This window comes from Mustela nigripes, chromosome 3 (assembly GCF_022355385.1).
Source record: "Mustela nigripes isolate SB6536 chromosome 3, MUSNIG.SB6536, whole genome shotgun sequence".
NCBI classification, from domain to species: Eukaryota; Metazoa; Chordata; class Mammalia; order Carnivora; family Mustelidae; genus Mustela; species Mustela nigripes.
In genome coordinates this window covers 19,727,086-19,745,009 of record NC_081559.1, presented here as the reverse complement: position 1 = coordinate 19,745,009, position 17,924 = coordinate 19,727,086, and the positions used below count along the sequence as shown (strand labels likewise).

The 17,924-nt window shown below is 39.2% G+C and overlaps 1 protein-coding gene across 1 annotated transcript; it reads right to left on the bottom strand.

Annotated features, from left to right (window-relative positions):
- Nucleotides 1-2,117: 2,117 nt before the first annotated feature.
- LOC132012860 (gamma-crystallin F-like) lies at nucleotides 2,118-4,494 on the bottom strand. Its single transcript, XM_059392663.1, has 3 exons — nucleotides 4,486-4,494; nucleotides 4,152-4,394; nucleotides 2,118-2,390 (listed from the first exon to the last, which is right to left on the bottom strand). Exons 1-3 carry the CDS (start codon nucleotides 4,492-4,494, stop codon nucleotides 2,118-2,120), a joined length of 525 nt encoding a protein of 174 aa, XP_059248646.1.
- Between the last annotated feature and the right edge of the window lie 13,430 nt (nucleotides 4,495-17,924).

Below are 17,924 nucleotides of genomic sequence, written 5' to 3'. Positions count from 1 at the left end.
GAGACATTTTTCCTAGCTCTCGAGGTGTAGAATCTAGTAGGGGAGGCAAAGGTGTCAGCTTCCAGAATGAGACTGCTGCAGCTGAAGGGCCGTCACAGCAGAGGGAGAGGGAGGAGGGGAGGAATTTGTGCCTGTAGGATGGAGGATGATTCATGTTTATTGTCAGAACATCAGTAGTTAGTGGAGGAGCCGCGTGATGGGATGAGGCCGGGACCTAGCCCTCCACTGCCTCAGTCCGTGAAAGGTGACAGTGATAACTTCATTATCTCCCCATGAGAGACGGGACGTTTGATGACTCTATAAAGCTTTCACGTGTTCTCTGCCATCTCTTCATTTTCGTTTCATATCACTCAGTTTCAGGCTGGGCTGTATCTGAAAATGAATTACCGCTCATCTTCCCAGCTTGGGTGTCTGCCCCATAGACATGGAATGAGAAGCACAAAGGTCATCTTAAATTTTTGAGTAGCCACATTAAAAAGATAAAATTATAAAAAAACATATAAAATATAACTATATAAAATATATATAATATATAAATATTAAAAATATATATAAAGATATAAAAAAGATAAAATTATCTTAACAAGAGACCCAACTATTATCATTTCAGTCTTAAATGTACATGAAAAATGATGAGATCTTTTTTTTTAAAGGTTTTATTTATTTGACAGAGAGAGAGAGAGAGAGATCACAAGTAGGCAGAGAGAGAAGGGCAAGCAGCCTCCCTGCTAAGCAGAGAGCCCGACGCAGGGCTCAATCCCAGGACCCTGGGATCATGACCTGAGCCGAAGGCAGAGGCTTTAACCCACTGAGCCACCCAGGCGCCCCTTATATTTTACTTTTTACACTAAGTCTTTGACATCTGGTGACAGCTTTGTTTTGGACAAAGCTCGTTTCAGTTGTTCAGGGTTTTCATGTGCCAGTGACTGATGTCTTGGTCAGTACGGATTTAAATGTCCATAGAGCTTCTCCACATGCCTTGGAGCATGCATGGGTGTTAGTGAAATAAAATGTTAGGCATAAATAATCTGTCTAATGTTTGAGGTTTGGGGAAACAATATATTTCCTAGCTGAACATATTCCCTTTCTTTTCTTTTCTTTCTTCTTCTTCTTCTTCTTTTTTTTTTTTTTTTTTAGATAGAAAATCGCTTGCAGTGGTTCTTTCATAATAATAGCCCTTCAGCTCCCCAAGACCATATTTCAACAAGATGTTGCCATTTTTACCATGAGACAAATCCCTAAGCTAGGAAGAAATTTGTTTTTTCTCACGTACATGATAAACCTCTGAAATGGAGAAGTCTAGTATTTACACTTAAAATCTTGTGATGTAATAAAATACCTAAGTAGGTTTCATTTGAGGAACTTCATCTGCCGTGATTGCATTTTACTTTCCTGATCATGCACCACCTGTCTTTACTTCTGTCACTCCGTGCTCATTCTCATCAGTGCACACACTACCTGAGTGCTCTCTACCTCCGGTAAGTAGAAAAATGTTTGGAAGAGTCATTTGGGTTTTTTGCTTACGTGACACTTCTTTCTTATATTTATGCTCTGGATACAAAAATAATAAATCTATTCAGCCAGTCACATATGTTTAAGACCTAAGTCATATTAGACAAGTTATCTTAGCAAACTTATCTAACTCTATCACTCAGTTGTCCCACTTAATACAACCTCCAAAAGAGATGTCTACTAAGGAAGAGTACTAAGAAGGTGATGAGGGGTTCTGCCAGCAAGCTTATAGAACACCTTCCTAGAAACTACTATATGCAAAGCTAAACTATGTCAGTGACTCTAAAATAAAAACTCATGTAATCCACATCATAACGTTATGAGACAAAGAATATTATTACCCTGAGCTTTACAAGTTGGGAAGCTGGGGCACAGAAATGCTATATAGCTAGTAAGGATTTGGACAAGGCATTTGACTCCAGAGGCTGTGCTCTCAACTGCTACCACATACCACCCTTTCCACTGATCTGTGTAAGCAAATCCATGTTATTCCCAGCTTGCATTCTCCTGAGCCTAAAAGGCAAACAGGACCACATAGTTGCATCAAACACACAGGAAATATTTTATTAGTTTCCAGATGGAGAACAGGGTATAGTACAAATACTTCAATAGTAATCTATGGCTCTCCGCAGTGAGCCCACTCGGGCACTCGTGGCCCCCCAGTCGTAGTAGCACCTGTAGTCCCCCGGTCTCAGCAGGTACTGCCGTCCCCGGTAGTTGGGCAGCTCGTAGAGGATCCAGCAGCCCTCCAGCACGTGGAAGGAGTGGATCTCACTGAAGTGGAAGCGGTCATGAAGGGAGGAGCAGTCCTCAGTGATCTCTACCATCTGGCCCCTGTAGTCCTCTCGCTCGTAGATCCTGATCCTGTGGGAGCTGGTCTGTGGGTTTAGTAATGAGCAGATGAGGAGAAGTCAGAAAACCTAGCCCTTTGCAACCAGTCACACACCCCACAGGGGGAACGGACATCTCTTTATCTTTTCTATATCAAAGATGACAAGTTTTAAAGATAGGCAACACCAGGGCAGCTGTGTACAGTTAAATAAGTTGTACGTTGCAAAACTGAAGAAAGCATCATTCTCCTAGATCAAATTATGCATGCATTCCCTAGCGTTTCTAGGGCCCCAACCTATATAAATCATACATGCTGGCCCTAGTTAGTATCACTCTTAAGTAACTATGTATATCTATATTTCTCTGACCTTTATGGGCTTATAGTGGACTGAAGTGATCATTGGATGGCATAAAAATAATTAAATATTTAAATAAAAAATTTAAAAGGATCCCTTGGAAAAGAAAGTTATAATTTTGATCTCAAGAGTATTAGAAGAAGCTAGTGGGAAAGGAAGCCAAGTTGCTTTTCCTTCAGGTGAAGTCGCAGACTGGCAGCAATTCGAAAAGAAAGTATAGCCCAGGTGACCCCTAGTCCCTTTCATCTACTTTAAGCCCTGCTACTCTGAGATCCTGAAAGGCAAGAGGCATCACAAAGATGAGATTTATTTCTCAGTTCTAATACACGCTTCTGCAAGTCTGCTTATGTAATGAACCAACATGGGGGCCAAAGATCATGAAGGAGACCTGCCCAGGACCAAGGGAGCATAAAACCTTATAAAAAATGTGAAGTTAGACTTTTTTGTCTGGAGCAAATCCTGCCTATTTTTCCTTGAGCACTTGCTCTACTTTTATGTCCCTTCCAGAAGGTGCTGATCGTCTCAGTATCTTCCTGCTCCCGCTGCTGATAGGTCTTTAGAAGTTCTCACGAGCGATCATCCGCAGGATGAAAGATGGCTAATAAGGAATCTCCCGCGGTTGGGAAAGGACCCACACGTACATCAGTTAATTTGGTCTTCACGGCAGTCTGGTGCATGTGGAGCAACCATTCTAGACTTTTCTTTTTTTATGAGATACTAATGACTGGGGTGTTCAGTCTGTAATTAGAAAAGTCCAGACGGGAAAGGAGAAACCGGGACTTTCAGGTTCTTCCTCCTCCTCTGGGTCCATCAAGGCATGGGTTTGAGTCAGTCTGAGTGGGTTTCACACTTTGCAAAAGCGGCGCATTTCCACAGGACTGTGCCATAGATTAGAGAATCCCCAACTGTGGGATTTCAGGACACAGGGGCTTGATTTGGGGAACAGTGGGTTTTGCAGGAGCTGCCGGAATCAGCTCGTTGGTTATTTGTTTTGACTGAATGAAAAGCTGGACTTGATGTTCATAAATAGTTAACATAGGAGAAGTGGTGGCTTGCCATGTACTAGGTACTCTGCTTTCAGCCTTATTCCGACCCTATGACTTAGCTACTTTTATTGGCCCCATTTTACAGATGAAGAGAGAGAAGTAGCCCGAGGAACTAGCCCCAGGACACCTGATGAACCAATTTCAACATGTTGCTTTATTTGTCACCAGAGCCATGGACACTGTGAATTTTCCCAGTAGAGGTGAGTTTAATTTAAACAAAGCAAAATAAATCTTTAAATTAAAAGCACTGCACCACATTTTCAATGGAAAAAAACCTTGGAGATATTCAGAAAGGAAAGGAGAACATAGAGCAGCAACAGAAGGCTGCCGCCCAGTAGTCTGAAAGCCGGGTCTGGAGCGCTCATGTGGCGGGAGGACCCAGCAGGGCCTGGGGGGCTGGACTCACGTGCGGGATGAGGCGGCAGGAGCGGACCGAGTCGCTGAGGCCCATCCACTGCTGGTAGTCGGGGTAGTCCCCGCGCCGCAGGAAGTACTGGCAGCCCGCGTAGTTGGGCTGCTCATAGAGCATCCAGCAGCCGCTGTCCACGCGCACCGAGTTGCAGCGGCTGAAGTAGGGCTGCAGGTTCGGGTGGTCACTGCTGCACTCGTAGTGGCGGCCCTGGAAGCCGCGGTCCTCGTAGAAAGTGATCTGCAAGGCAAGGGAGGGAAAGGCTCAGAGGCCTGGCCCAGGACCCCAGCGTGTGGGGGCCCCTCCTGGCCTGCGGCTGCGCTGGGCTCACCTTCCCCATGGCTGCTGATGGAGGTCAGTGATGGGCTGCCCTGGCGCGCGTCTATATAGCAGGAGGGCTGCTGCGTTGGCAGGAGCAACACAAAAGGGGCCCGCGGGGTGAGGAGGGGATTTTCTCTCTCTCTTTTCTACATAATGACTGCGGGGGTGGGGTGGGGGACTTATTGTATGTTTTCTCTTAGACTCTCCAGTGTTTTCGAATTGATGACCCGTGTTAAAACTGTCACTTGGAGTCTCTGGGGCCTTTAAATGAAGCCTATTTAGGAATTTAGAACTGAGCAAAAGCCCTTAATCGAGTTAATAATTGCAATGAAATATTTCAGTTATCTTTTTAAATTTCAAGATCATCTCCTTTTGAGTAGCAGAGTCGGGTAGTGACTGAGTCTGAGGTCAGAATGGACCCCAGCACGAGACGTTTTGAATAGAGAGCATATTCTTGGTGTGAGAATCTGGAACATGGGGAAGAACCTGTCTTCTCCACAGTAGATTGAAAGTAAGGTGAGATTTACCTCCAAAAGGAAGAGCCTCTCCATGACCCTACAGGCTGACAAGTGGGTACAGCAGATATTGCTAACACTTGAAGAAGGGTGACCAGGGGCTTTGACCCTGAGGCAGCCAGGTTTGGACAAGGGCCTCCACTCTGCCCCTGGAGACTGGGCTGGACCAGGGCGATCTCCAGTGCCTCAGCTGGGGTGCCTCTCCCAGCACAGGCAAGGAGACCTTCACTTTTGGAATTCATGAGGTCACTCACTGGGGGTTCCAATTCACATGGTAACTTTCTGTTTAATAATTTTGTTAAGTGCTAAGTGTATTTGTTTGGATCTAGCTGCTAGTTAATGTGCAAATATAACATAATTTTAAATCCTACAAAGCTTCTTCCTTCTCTCCCTTTCCCAGCACCAGGCAAGTCCTGGCTGCTTTGCAGTTAAGGAGTCTTCCTGCCTCCCTGGGAAGACCAATTCACCCCCCGCCCCCCTGCAGCTCCCGGAGCCCTCCTCTCTTTAAAGCAGGCTTTCTTAACCTCAGCACTATCTGACCTTTTAGACCAAAACACTCTGTGCTGTGGGTGGCTGTCCCACATGGTAGGTGGGATTTTTAGCAACATCCTGTGTATTACTCACCAGAGGCCAGGAGCACTCCCTTCTTCCTTCCCCACATTATGATCATCGAAAATATCTTCAGATATTGGCAAACATCCCTGAAGGGGGCAACCTCACCGCCCCCCCCCCCATTGAAAAGTACTGCTCTAAAAGTGCCACATGCTTAACACTCTCAGCATTGGTCTCCCCACTGCATTAATGGGATGGTTTGTACGCTGTTGGGAACTGTAGAAATTCCTCAGAGATGATCCAGAGTCACTCAGACAGCCAGTATAAGAGAAAGGCGGGCTTATTTCCCTGCTGCAGCCAGATCATTTTCACTTGTATCTGTTTTATATAAACTTTATTTGAAAACAGGATTTTTACCATGTAATAATAATTTTTAAAAATATTTGAAAACCATTGATTTTTAGGTATTGTGACTCCCACAATGCCTTTTAAAATGCAAATGCCTTACCCACTAACCACAATACATAATAAAATTGTCATTTTTTTTAATGTGTCAGCATTAATGAATTTCCCAGGACAGCTAGCTAATTTCTTGTGAAAAGATCTTGAGAGAATGAAACATAGGCCTGATGGATTTTGCTGTGATAAAGTCTGGAAACATTGGGTCATGGCACCATGCCAAAGAGAACAAGAATGAAGTGAATACCACATGGAAAGTTCTGGATAACCAGAGATTAGCTTATGAAAAGTGGGCCCAGGAAATGGGGTTTGAAGAGCTGGCAAAGAGAATGTGCTAAAAGTGGGCTTGGACAAATTCACAGTCTGGTCCAGAAGCAGATTTCAGTTTGGAGTTCTGGTTTGAACAACCATTTGTAAATGGTCCTTTATGCTCATTACTTAAAAATGAAATTAGGGATTTATTTGTTTATTTTTCTTAACTCATTGAGGATTAGTTCAGTTATTCATGATGCTTTTTAAATTTTAACTTTACCCTCTATCTTCTGACATACAAAACTTAGAACTGAGTAGATTCCTTTTTAACTAAAACTTTCCAGGAGCCTGAAAATAAGCATCAACTTCTACATTAGTTAGGAAATCAGGTGAAAAACTTTATTACTGTATGACCAGAAAGACAAATAGTGTGGAAATACTGGGCACAAACCTTAGCAGGAATATGTTTTTTATACCACCAGCCCCCAAAGTGATACTAGGCACTTAAGCATTATCTCTAAGCTCTTGGGCAAAAAAACGAAACACGAAAATCAGTCCACTAAAAGATAGTGCAGAGTAAAATGGGAATTAAGCCCATCAAATAAAGCATGCAGTACTAAGTATGGCAAAAGAATATGAAGAGTTGAATGGCCGGGCTCTTTCTTCTAAAGGCTTACAGCATGTTTTCCCAAAAGGATGTGGCAAACTTTCTTCCAACTGACTGCTTTCTTATTTGAGTCTTTTGATCAGTGTTTATTTTCCCAAAACAAACATCAAATAATGAATTTCCTAGCAATTGTATTCTTTCCTAAAGTATTTTTAAGGCCTCCTGTGGATTAAATATTACAGCCAACAAATTATAATTCTACTCTAAATCATAGGCTGTACAATGAAATTCTGTGATTGAGTTTGTTTCCATAAGAGGCAGCTGCAGTCCCCCAACACTGATCACAGAGAGGTACCAAGTCTCAAATGAGCTATGCAGAGAAATACCAAGTGCTATTAGCCCCAGCGGTATTTAGCTGAGGCAGAAGTGACTCTGTCTGCCACAATTGTCATTTATCAAGATCTTACAAACCATCTGCAATTTAATATAGGTGTTTGCTTTTAGTAAATTTATAGCATTCATGCTAATAGCAGAACATAACTTAGAGACAATTCACCTTTGATCAGTTTGTGATAGCGGATGTGAAATGCAGACTATACGAAACACGGGTAAAAAAGTCTACCCTTTGTGTCAGCATGCTGAAAGAGATGCTAAAAATTAAGTAAAATTTCCAATTTCAAGTTGGGAAGAAAAAGAAGCAAGAAGAGGTCCATTGCATCCAATGGGTTTAAAGATAGTTGAATTCTAAATACATCTGTGGTTATACAATATATATATAAAGATTCTGGCTCCATGATGCCTGAGGAGAAAATAAAGTTACGATTAAAGATGTAAGACTATTTTTCATATTTTGAACTTGCAAAGCTATTTTTTTTTGCCAAAGGATTAAAACGTAATACATTTTAAATATGTGATTCCAAGTAATTCAATAAAACCAAGAGAAAAGAAATTTAGAAATTACTCAGGGAGCAAGATTGCTCAATATTTTAAAAATTATTTTTATTAACATATCATGTATTATTTGCCCCAGGGATACAGGACTGTGAATCGCCAGGTTTACACACTTCACAGCACTCACCAGAGCACATACCCTCCCCAGTGTCCATAACCCCACCCCCCTTCTCTCAACCCCCCTCCCCCCAGCAACCCTCAGTTTGTTTTGTGAGATTAAGAGTCACTTATGGTTTATCTCCCTCCCAATCCCATTTTGTTTCATTTATTCTTCTCCTAACCCCATAACCCCCCTCATGTTGCATCTCCACTTCCTCATATCAGGGAGATCATATGATAGTTGTCTTTCTCCGCTCAGCATGATACCCTCTAGTTCCATCCACGTCGTTGCAAATGGCAAGATTTCATTTCTATTGATGGCTGCATAGTATTCCATTGTGTATATATATACCACATCTTCTTTATCCATTCATCTGTTGATGGATATCTAGGTTCTTTCCATAGTTTGGCTATTGTGGAGATTGCTGCTGTAAACATTCAGGTGCACATGCCCCTTTGGATCCCGTATCTTTAGGGTAAATACCCAGTAGTGTGATTATTGGTTGTAGGGTAAGATTGCTCAATATTTTTTTATCAGAAAAAAATTTAGCCATTACCTTTCTTTACCAAAGAGTCAATAACTATTAAACCAGGAACAGTAGCATGCTTCAGACAAAAAAAAAAAAAAAGAAAGAAAAAAAAATAAGGCCTAAGCAAGATAAAAACACAAGTTAATGAATATTGCAAAAAATGCCTGATTCCTATCTTGCCTTCCATTTGTTTGTGCTGTTGTCACTCATGTCTAAGAAACATCAGCCCTTTGACAGAGTATAAATAATAAATCTAATAATACTGTTGCCTGAAGAAATCTTTGCCAATTGTTTTCTTTTTCCTCTAAGAGCTTTTTGTATGTTAACATTAAATAGATAGTTATGTAAATAAGCCTCAGTAAAATAGTCTGCATATATTTTCTGAGAAGGAAAGTAAAAAAAAAAAAAATACTTCTATGGTGGGCCTAGATGTCTAAAACACAACAGAGGTTTTGTTTGTTTGCAATAGGAAAATGTAAAAAATATTTGCTGCTGGAACAGAAACTTCATACCGCATTCTTAAATTAAGTAATATTGAGTCCTAAAACCCCACAACAGAATGCACGACACTATATTTGAAAACATATAGGTTGTGATATATGATAACATAATGTATAACGAAAATACATTTCATTTATAATTAGCTATATGGTAGTAAGTAACTCAGAAGGCCTCTCTGGTTTCCTTTTTCTTCAAAATGAGGTTGTTCAGTTTAGAGATTCCAGACACTTTAGAGGTCACCTGTAGCACTTATAATTCTATTCATCATAAACAAGGAGAGGTAAGTGTCAGCAAGTGCAAAATAGCAAGACTGGTTGTACAATTCGTTTTTATTTTAAATTGAAAAATAGGATACTGAACAAAAGATACACCAGACTTGCAGTTGTTTTCTCAGATTATTATTTAGTTTAACAGATAAGTTAACTATTCATTCATATGCAAATAACCTTAACAGAGAACTATTGATCCTTAGAGGAATTTATTTCAAAGACTGCTATCACCTTAATGTCGAGACAACTCACCTTGTCTTTGAGAAAAAGAACATAAAGCAGCAGCTAAAATAACTGAATATTTCTTTCCACAGTCCCACTCTAGCTAATACCTAATTTCTAAAATTTGTCTCAAACATTGTCTTCTTCCTATTATTTTTAAATCATTTCCATCAAGACAAAGTACACCTCAACTATTTAAACTGGAATTAAATCACCATCATTATAAAACCTTCTCAACTGAGGAGTTAAACTTTATTCTTTTACTATTATGATTCAGAAAGAAAAGTTTACTCTTAATCAATGTTTATACTATTCCTCACCCAGTACTGTGCTAGGTGACTGGAATATATCCCTGCACAAAGTACGCAGAGATCCTTGCCGTCTTTAATTTTATTGTAGCCAATGGAGTTAGAGTCTGAAAACAGAAAGAAATAAGTAATTTTTTCTTTCTTTTTTTTTTTTTTTTAAGTAGGCTCCATGCCAAGTGTGGAGCTCAACATGGGCCTGGAACTCATGACCATGAGATCAAGATCTGAACTGAGATCAAGACTTGAACACTTAACCGACTGAGCCACCTAGGTGCCCCACTAAATTTTATTTTTAAATGTGATGACTTATGTGAAAGCTGGTTTTCCACACTGGATGGCAGGATCATGAATTGCTATTGTCCCTCTGGGAGCTCCTAGAACCATTGAACCTGCTTTTTTGTATAGTTGATTCAGGATTATGAAATATTCTTGTTCCACTCTATTTTCTTTTCCTCCATAGATTCTGGTGAAAAAGCTGCTGTCATTCCTACGTTTATTCCTATGTTTTTTCTGATGACATTTAAAAGTTTTACTTTATTATTTTGTTTCAGCAATTTGATTACTTTATGCCTTGGAGTGGTTTTACTTTTGTTTATTCTGCTTCAGGGTCATTGATCTTCTTGGATCTGTGCATTAATAGTTTTCATTAAATTGAAAGTTTTAAGTCACAATTTTTTCAATTTTTTTATACCTCCTATCACCTTCTGGGATTCAAAGAATACACTTAATTAGATTGCTTGATATTATCCCCCACAAGCTCTATTTTTTTTCAATCTTATGCCTCCTTGTGCTTTATTTTAGCATATTTTATATTGCTGTTTTTTTGAATTCATTGATCTTTTCTTCTAAAGTATCTAATATGCTATTGGTCCCATCCAACACACTTTTCATTTCAGATACAATGTGTTATGTCTTTAGAGGTTCCTTTGAGTCTTTTTTATAACTTACATTTTCCACTTTTTATGTTCATTATTCTCTACCATCTTTAACTTATAATAGCTCTTTTTTAAGTATTTGTGTCTATAATTCCATCAGTGCTATCATTTCTGGGTTTGTGTCCATTTACTGGCTTTTATTATAATTACAAATCATATTTTCCTTCTTCATAACATGCTTGATAGTTCTTGATTGGATGCCAGACATTGTGAATTTTATATATTGGTGAAGGTTTTGTGTGTGTGTGTTCGTTTATTTTGTTTTTTTGCATTCCTTTAAATAGTCCTGCTTTTTGTAGTTATGTTGTATGTATGTTGCATGAATCAGGTATGTTAGAACCTTTAAAGGAAATTTTAAAGGATTACTTTTAAGCTTTCTGAGGACTGAACCTCTGCTGTATATTATGCCTTTTTTTTTTTTTTCTTTTTTGTCTGATGGGAACAGGAACTATAACTTTCCCTGTGTGCTATTGGGAATCCTGTTGGCCCTTAGGATTCCTACAAATTTCCTAGACAAAAGTTTGAATTCTTGTAGAGCTGAGCACAAACCAAATATTAAGATGCATTATGTATAAGATCGCACTGATTTTGACAAGATTTCACAATTTTTTTTTCATTTTATAGGTAAGACTAAAGCATCATTGTATTATATTACTTCATATAGTTGTTCTAAGGATTTGATGTCAAAATAACCTAGTAAATTGCCCAACTCCTAAGTACATAAAAGCTTCTCCTATTATGTGTCATTGATTATCGAAGTTAATGGCTGTGCAGCCAAGTTAGAGAAGTGTCTTCCATGATTTTATTTAGTAAATATTCAAATAGAGACACCCTCACCTGGAGAGCATCAGGGAAGAGCAGGGAGAGTCTTCTATTGTCAGTGGAGCTGACCACACTAAGCTCATTTATCCACTCAGCAGACCCAGTATTCTAGAATATGATTTTCACTTGTTATGATGAACAGATGCAAGTGAATTTGAGAATCTTCTGGTTGGGGAGCTTGAAAGTTCATTTAGTGTTTAACCCTCATGCTTTTTTGGAAGTGTGCATGTGCCTTAACTTAGGGAGATGATTTCCCCTTTTTAAACTCTTGTGAAGAATTCTCAAGATCCTTTGGCAAAAATTTGATGCCTCATAATAGTTGAGGTCAGGGGACACCTCCTTGAGATTCAAACTTATTTTTTCCATGTTCAGTAGAAAGAGACCATTTTGATATGTGGTATTTCAGAATTAGAAAGGACTTTGGAAGTTATTTGGATGATTGTTCTTATTTTGCAGATGAGGTCCAGAGAATTTGTATCAGAATCCTGGCCAAATTTGGTTTTCCTCAGTTATAGTTCAGTGCCCTTTCCAATATGTTAATCTATCTTCTGATAGCTAAACAAAGCCCCAAAATCTAAATGGAGATGTTGTTTATCGGTATTGATGTAAGTTACCATGAAATAGGTATTCAGAGCATCATTCTTCTCCATTTATTAAAACTAAAGACCTTCCTGAATATAAGAATGCAAAGTTTTACCAATTGCTCTTTAAGGAAAAAGAGGTGGCAGTTGAGTAAACTACGGATGTATTTTTGTGATAACAATTATTAGAGTCGAGAGTAAAGAGTTGATATGATTGAAATGAAAAAATCCTGACAGATATCAGAAAGAGGATAGCTAACTCTTCCCTACAATGCAATTGTACATACACATTTCTTAAGAATGACCTCAGGCCTGAAATTTATGGAAATCACTCCTCCACATCATGATATCAGCACACAAATGCTTTTTAACACTTGTATTCTGTATTTTTGAATGGTGACAATAGAGTGGATTTGAAAGGCAAAACAAAACAGAACAAAAAACTACTGATGTATCTTCCCCTAGTTTATTTCCATTCATAGTAGGAAAGGTGGCACATTGCTATGTCTTCTGAGTTTCTAGAATACTCCCTGTTACCACTCAACAATGTAATAATGTCAAAAAGAAAAAAAATGCTGGAGAAATGAACCTCCCAGGAACAGGTCCACATACATTTAAGAAAATAAATAAAATGTTTTCTCAAGGGAAAAGAGTAGCTTGTCAATGTTTCAATTAAGACAGCCCATTAATGTCATAGATGTTCTCTTCCACACAAGAAACCAAATGAAGGAAACTTTATAATTATCAAGGGAATAAGAAGTTCTGGGAGCTCCATGTTATTATCTATCTGATGAAGTTCTTGAACCTAGGTGGGGTTCGGTGGGGTGAGGTTCGGAGCCGACGGCTAAAGAAAGAATTCTTAAGACGTCTCTGGTGCAAAAAGGTGGTTTATTAGAGCACGGGGACAGGACCCTTGGGCAGGCAGAGATGCTGCCCTGGGTTGTGAGGGATGGCAGGTTATGTACCCTGCTGTTGGGGGAAGGTGAGGGAAGGGAGGTGTCAGTGGAGTTTCATATGCTAAAGAGGGCCTACAAGGTGCCAGGATGTTCCAGGCCTGCCAGAGGCCTTGCCCTTGCTGCTGGATCAATGTTGTCTTTAGACCGGCCATTAACATTAAGATAGTTGGGAGACTTTTTGGTGGGGTGTCACAATCCTGCTATCAATCGTCTTTGTTAGGGAGATTTAGGACATTTGTAAGCCAAGGGAGACTCCTGTCTAGCAGGATTGTGAGCTCTGCAAGTTAACTATTTGCTTATTGTTCATGGCAGTCAGGGCTGCCTGAGGGATGCTACACTTATGGAGGGGAAAGGGTGAAGAGGGGGTGCAAGGCGCCAGCTCCTGCTTTGTCCTCAGCCAGCCTCCTGCTCCCTCATCATATCTTCCTGGTCCAGAAAATAATTACTGTGTCTTCAGTGGTTGCCCCAATATGAAAAAGAAAAAAAAAAAAAAAGCCAATAACAGGAAGAAAACAAACACAGCTGTAATTAATGAATATTCCTCAGAACAGGTGAAAAGCTCTAGCAGGGGCAGATATTTTGTTTTAAACTGTCTGCTTTAGACAGACAGTTCTAGGATTTTAAGTGTCATCATATGGCCATTGAGTACCACAGTTTCCTTAACTATAAAATAGATATGGTAATATGATATCAAAAATTGTTAAAATAGAATGCAGATAAGATACATTTGAACACAAGTAGTACCTGACTCACATTGGAATAAATAATGACATTTATCTTTACATAAATGTAAGGCACTCTAGAAAAGTATTTCCCTTAGGGAAATACCATACTTTGATTAGCATTAACTTAGGTTCTGGAGTATGAGGGAAAGAAATTACTATGGAACTGGATGAGATAAGAATGATCTTTTCCTTAGTCATATCAGTGTTATTGGAGAGGAGTGGATTATTAAATCCCATCACTACTCTGCTAAGATCAAGGTTGAATAGCTGCTGGTTTATGTCCATTATAAGTGTGACTATGCCATTACAAGTAATGAGAGTTAAAAACATTCATGGATATTTTATAAAACATTGGCAAATTTAATTTGAATCTTCCTTGAGCTGTTTCTTATAGATAGTTCAATTACCATACTAAAAAATCATATCCTTTCAAAAACATAATTTTACATTTAAATCCTTTAAATGTCAATCTCCCACACAATGACAGTTACTTATTGTTCCATTATCTTTCTCTCAGTATTAATTAATTAATTTTTAACTTATTTGTTCTGGTGAAAATATTATACAGATCACAACCTATATTTATTAAATTAAAAATAAAAAAGTAGGATTCATGATTTTTGTTTTTCCTCAAAGTTATTTCTCTTTGTCAAGCTTAACTGAAAATCTAATACGGTAAAATGAAGTTACCTAAAAGACACGAGGACAAACTACTTTGAAAGTAAGCTTCAGATTGCCTACAGTTATGCAAATATTTTCTGCTTATTTATTATATCAAATATATTGTGTACTATATTATTACTTTATTGCATTATATATTTCTATTTATAATTTCTGATGATTATAGTGTAGGGGACTAATGAAATCAATTAGAACATGTTATGATCACTCTTCAGTTTTTGTTTTCCTTGAAAAACTGCCCGAAAATATTATTCATGGAAGTTTGCAAAATTGCATTTGCAACCATGGAATGTACACATATGAAGCAGCTAAAGAAGTGAATTTTGTTTTTCTAAACTTGAGTTGTATTAAACAGGTCAGACTTCTCAGTTATCCTGACTCTCCTAAAAATGGTGACTTTACTGAGCATGTGGGTAGCCTAGAAGCAAAGCAGTAGGAGCTAGAAAGGTATGAGTGGGCAGCCTGGTCATTAGGATTGTACGGATCACCCAGGGAAGAGTTCAAATTCAGACCTGCTTTTGTAAATAACACTTTATAGGTAAGTGTTTGTGACTAGAGCTTTGTAGTCTATGGAGTTATTTAGCTATTCCCACATTAGTGCTTATCCTTTTTATTACTTCCCCACCAACCAAGGTTCAGATGCTTTTATTCTTAAACCAAAAGCAGAAGATATACCCTTCAGGAATGGCTTCTCTCTCTTGCTGCTGAGGGCTCCAGGAACATGTAGACTTGACTCAGAAAGCACAACATAATCATAAAGCAAGAAGGTAAAGAAAGAAGAATCAGTAAATTATCTTGAATGAATATATTTTCTAACTTTTCTCTCCCGATAGTGTTTTTTTTTTCCCCAAATTCTCATTTTGAACTTCAGTTTGCCAAATGGTGTCACCTAAATTTTAACATTTCCCCACATTTTTCAATGTAACAAATAAAAAAGAGAGCAAATAAAACCTTCTACCACAGAGCACCTGGGTGACTCAGGACCCTGTTTTGTGTCCCTGCTCAGCACAGAAGCTGCTTTGGATTTTTTCTCCCTCTACCTCCCCCAACCCTCTCTGTTCTCCTAGCTAGCACTTATTCTCTTCTCTCTAAAGTAAATAAAATCCTTAAAAACAAGTAAATAAAATCTTTAAAACCCCACAAAAAACCCAAAACAAACAAACAAAAACATCTTCCACTGCTATGCCTTAGCCAAACTAAGAAAGGAAGTATATTACTTACTTTAAATTACCTCTAAGCAGTAAATCAAAATCCAAACCCTCAGATCTCATACCTGCACAGAAAGTCTTCAGAAAACATACATTATGTTTGGAAAAGAGGAGTCAGGTATGGAATTGCTGGGGGTAGGCGACAGCAATGAAACACAGGTACAATCACCCCTCCAAACCAGCAAGTGCAACCCTGGGAAAGAAAGTGCACAGAGAAGCCTGGGCATGTCAGATCCTTGCGCATGGGGACAAGAAGGAGGTGGAAATGCACAGAGTTTGATGCATGAAGGTGGTGCCCTTGCTTCTGGGATAGAAGGACATTTTAACAAGGAAGGAGGAGAAGACCTAGCAGAGGTGGTTGTCGGAGGCAGGCCCCTGGCCAAGGCGGCCTCCGCCATTAAAAGATGGCGCCTGGCTAGTTGCCAGGTTAGGATTGCCTCGTGAGACTAAGCGGAATGCCCAAAGAGGAAGTAAACAGCATTGGTTGCTAGCGAAGTTGTTCGTTTCGGTGCACAGCCTGATTCGCTCCCTCCTGTACCCTGCTCACTGATTGGTCATGTAAGCGTATGTAAGTGTGTAGACTTGCGGAAATAAAGAGAGAGAAGATGCATCCGAACTGGGGCATCTTGTCATCCTTGCGGGGCGAGGGCGATAGGTGGTCATCAAGGAGAACTACATTAAATGGGAGAAGTACGTGATGGGAAAATTAAGGATCCTGCAGTAATGGGAGACAATCACCCCAAAACACACACACACACACACACACCCTATAACCAAAAAAAAAGCACCCAGAAGACATTGCTGTGAACAGGAAGCTTAGCCTTAAAAACCTGAGTCAGCTGTCTCTGCATACAACTGTTCTGGGCCAGTTAGGAGGGATGGGGATACAAAATGAGGAGAAATACAGATGACATTCATACAAAATTATTAAGAAAATGGACAATGATAATCAAGAAATTTCAGTGATAATGATACTGCAACAACACATACCTTATGAAGAAAACAAAATACATCACTCAATTAAAATTAGAGACTGACAAGATATTGGAGATATAAAAATAAATAAAAATATTTTTAAACTTGGAACATTAGTGAACCAAATTTTCAGGGTTTTTTTGTTGTTGTTGTTCATAGTGATACTCAGTTTTTAAAAGTTGGGGAACAGAGCTGTAAATCTTATGTATTTCCAGGAAGGAAACTTTTAGCAGCTGTGTTGTGCTTTATTAGGTCCCCAGTGAAGCTAACTTTCCTAGTTTTCAAGAATGGGTAATCGCCCAGAAAGTTGCTTTAGATGCTGGCACATCCAGGACTGACCTGGAATTTCTGTCCAGGAATAAAAGAGGCAAAGGAAATTCTTCTGTTCTTAACTGAGCATGGTCCTCCAGTGAAAACTGATTGGATCAAGTTGACTAAATAGCTATCAGGCTAGGAAGCCATAGTTGAAGGGATTAGAAATGTCTAGCACACAGCAAAACACAGCAATGCATGATCTCATAGCTGTGTTGAAATGTTGTAAGGAATGTCATTATTATGAATGAGCCCAAGTGCAGAACTGACAATATGACTAAAGAACAGGGAAACTGATTCCAGCTCGAAGTAGAGCTTCTAACAAGTCAGGCTGCCCAGAGCTGGCATGGCATACTTTAGGAGGGTGGGAATTCTTCTCTTCCAGGAGAGACAAATGATCATGCTTTGTGTCAACAATCTGCATGAAGAGATGGATGGGATTTGTGTCTGACAGATGGCTAGACTATGTTGCTTTTAAGAACTCTTAACACTTTGAGATGCTAGAAATTCCAAAAATGGTTAATTAACCCAAGAAAATATGTGAACTACTCTGTTCTACTTCCAGAGAAAGGAGAAAATTAGTCTGTATTCTTCAAGGTATCTAAATTCAAGCTTATAAGGGACAACTGGGGCCAACTAAAGAAACTAAGGCAACTGTATTGTGTACAGAGTTTTTAGTAATTCATTTCTCTGGATAAATTCTCTATCAGCAGAATACCCTTGAGAATTGTGAAGTGGAAGAGAAGGTTGGAGGTTCTGGAGAGACAGAAATGAAAGCCATGACTCCACTTCTTCCCAGTGAGGAGCACAATGTCACGATTCCAGGGCTAAAGCATTGGAAAGATTTTGGTCTCCCCCAGTTAACAGCCTCCATTTTGTGCTCCCCATCTTTATATGTGTAGTTCAAATACAATTTCGTTCCTACAAATTCCATAAACATACATATGGGCTACAAATTAAGAAGTTCTTTTTAAAAAATATTTCTAACT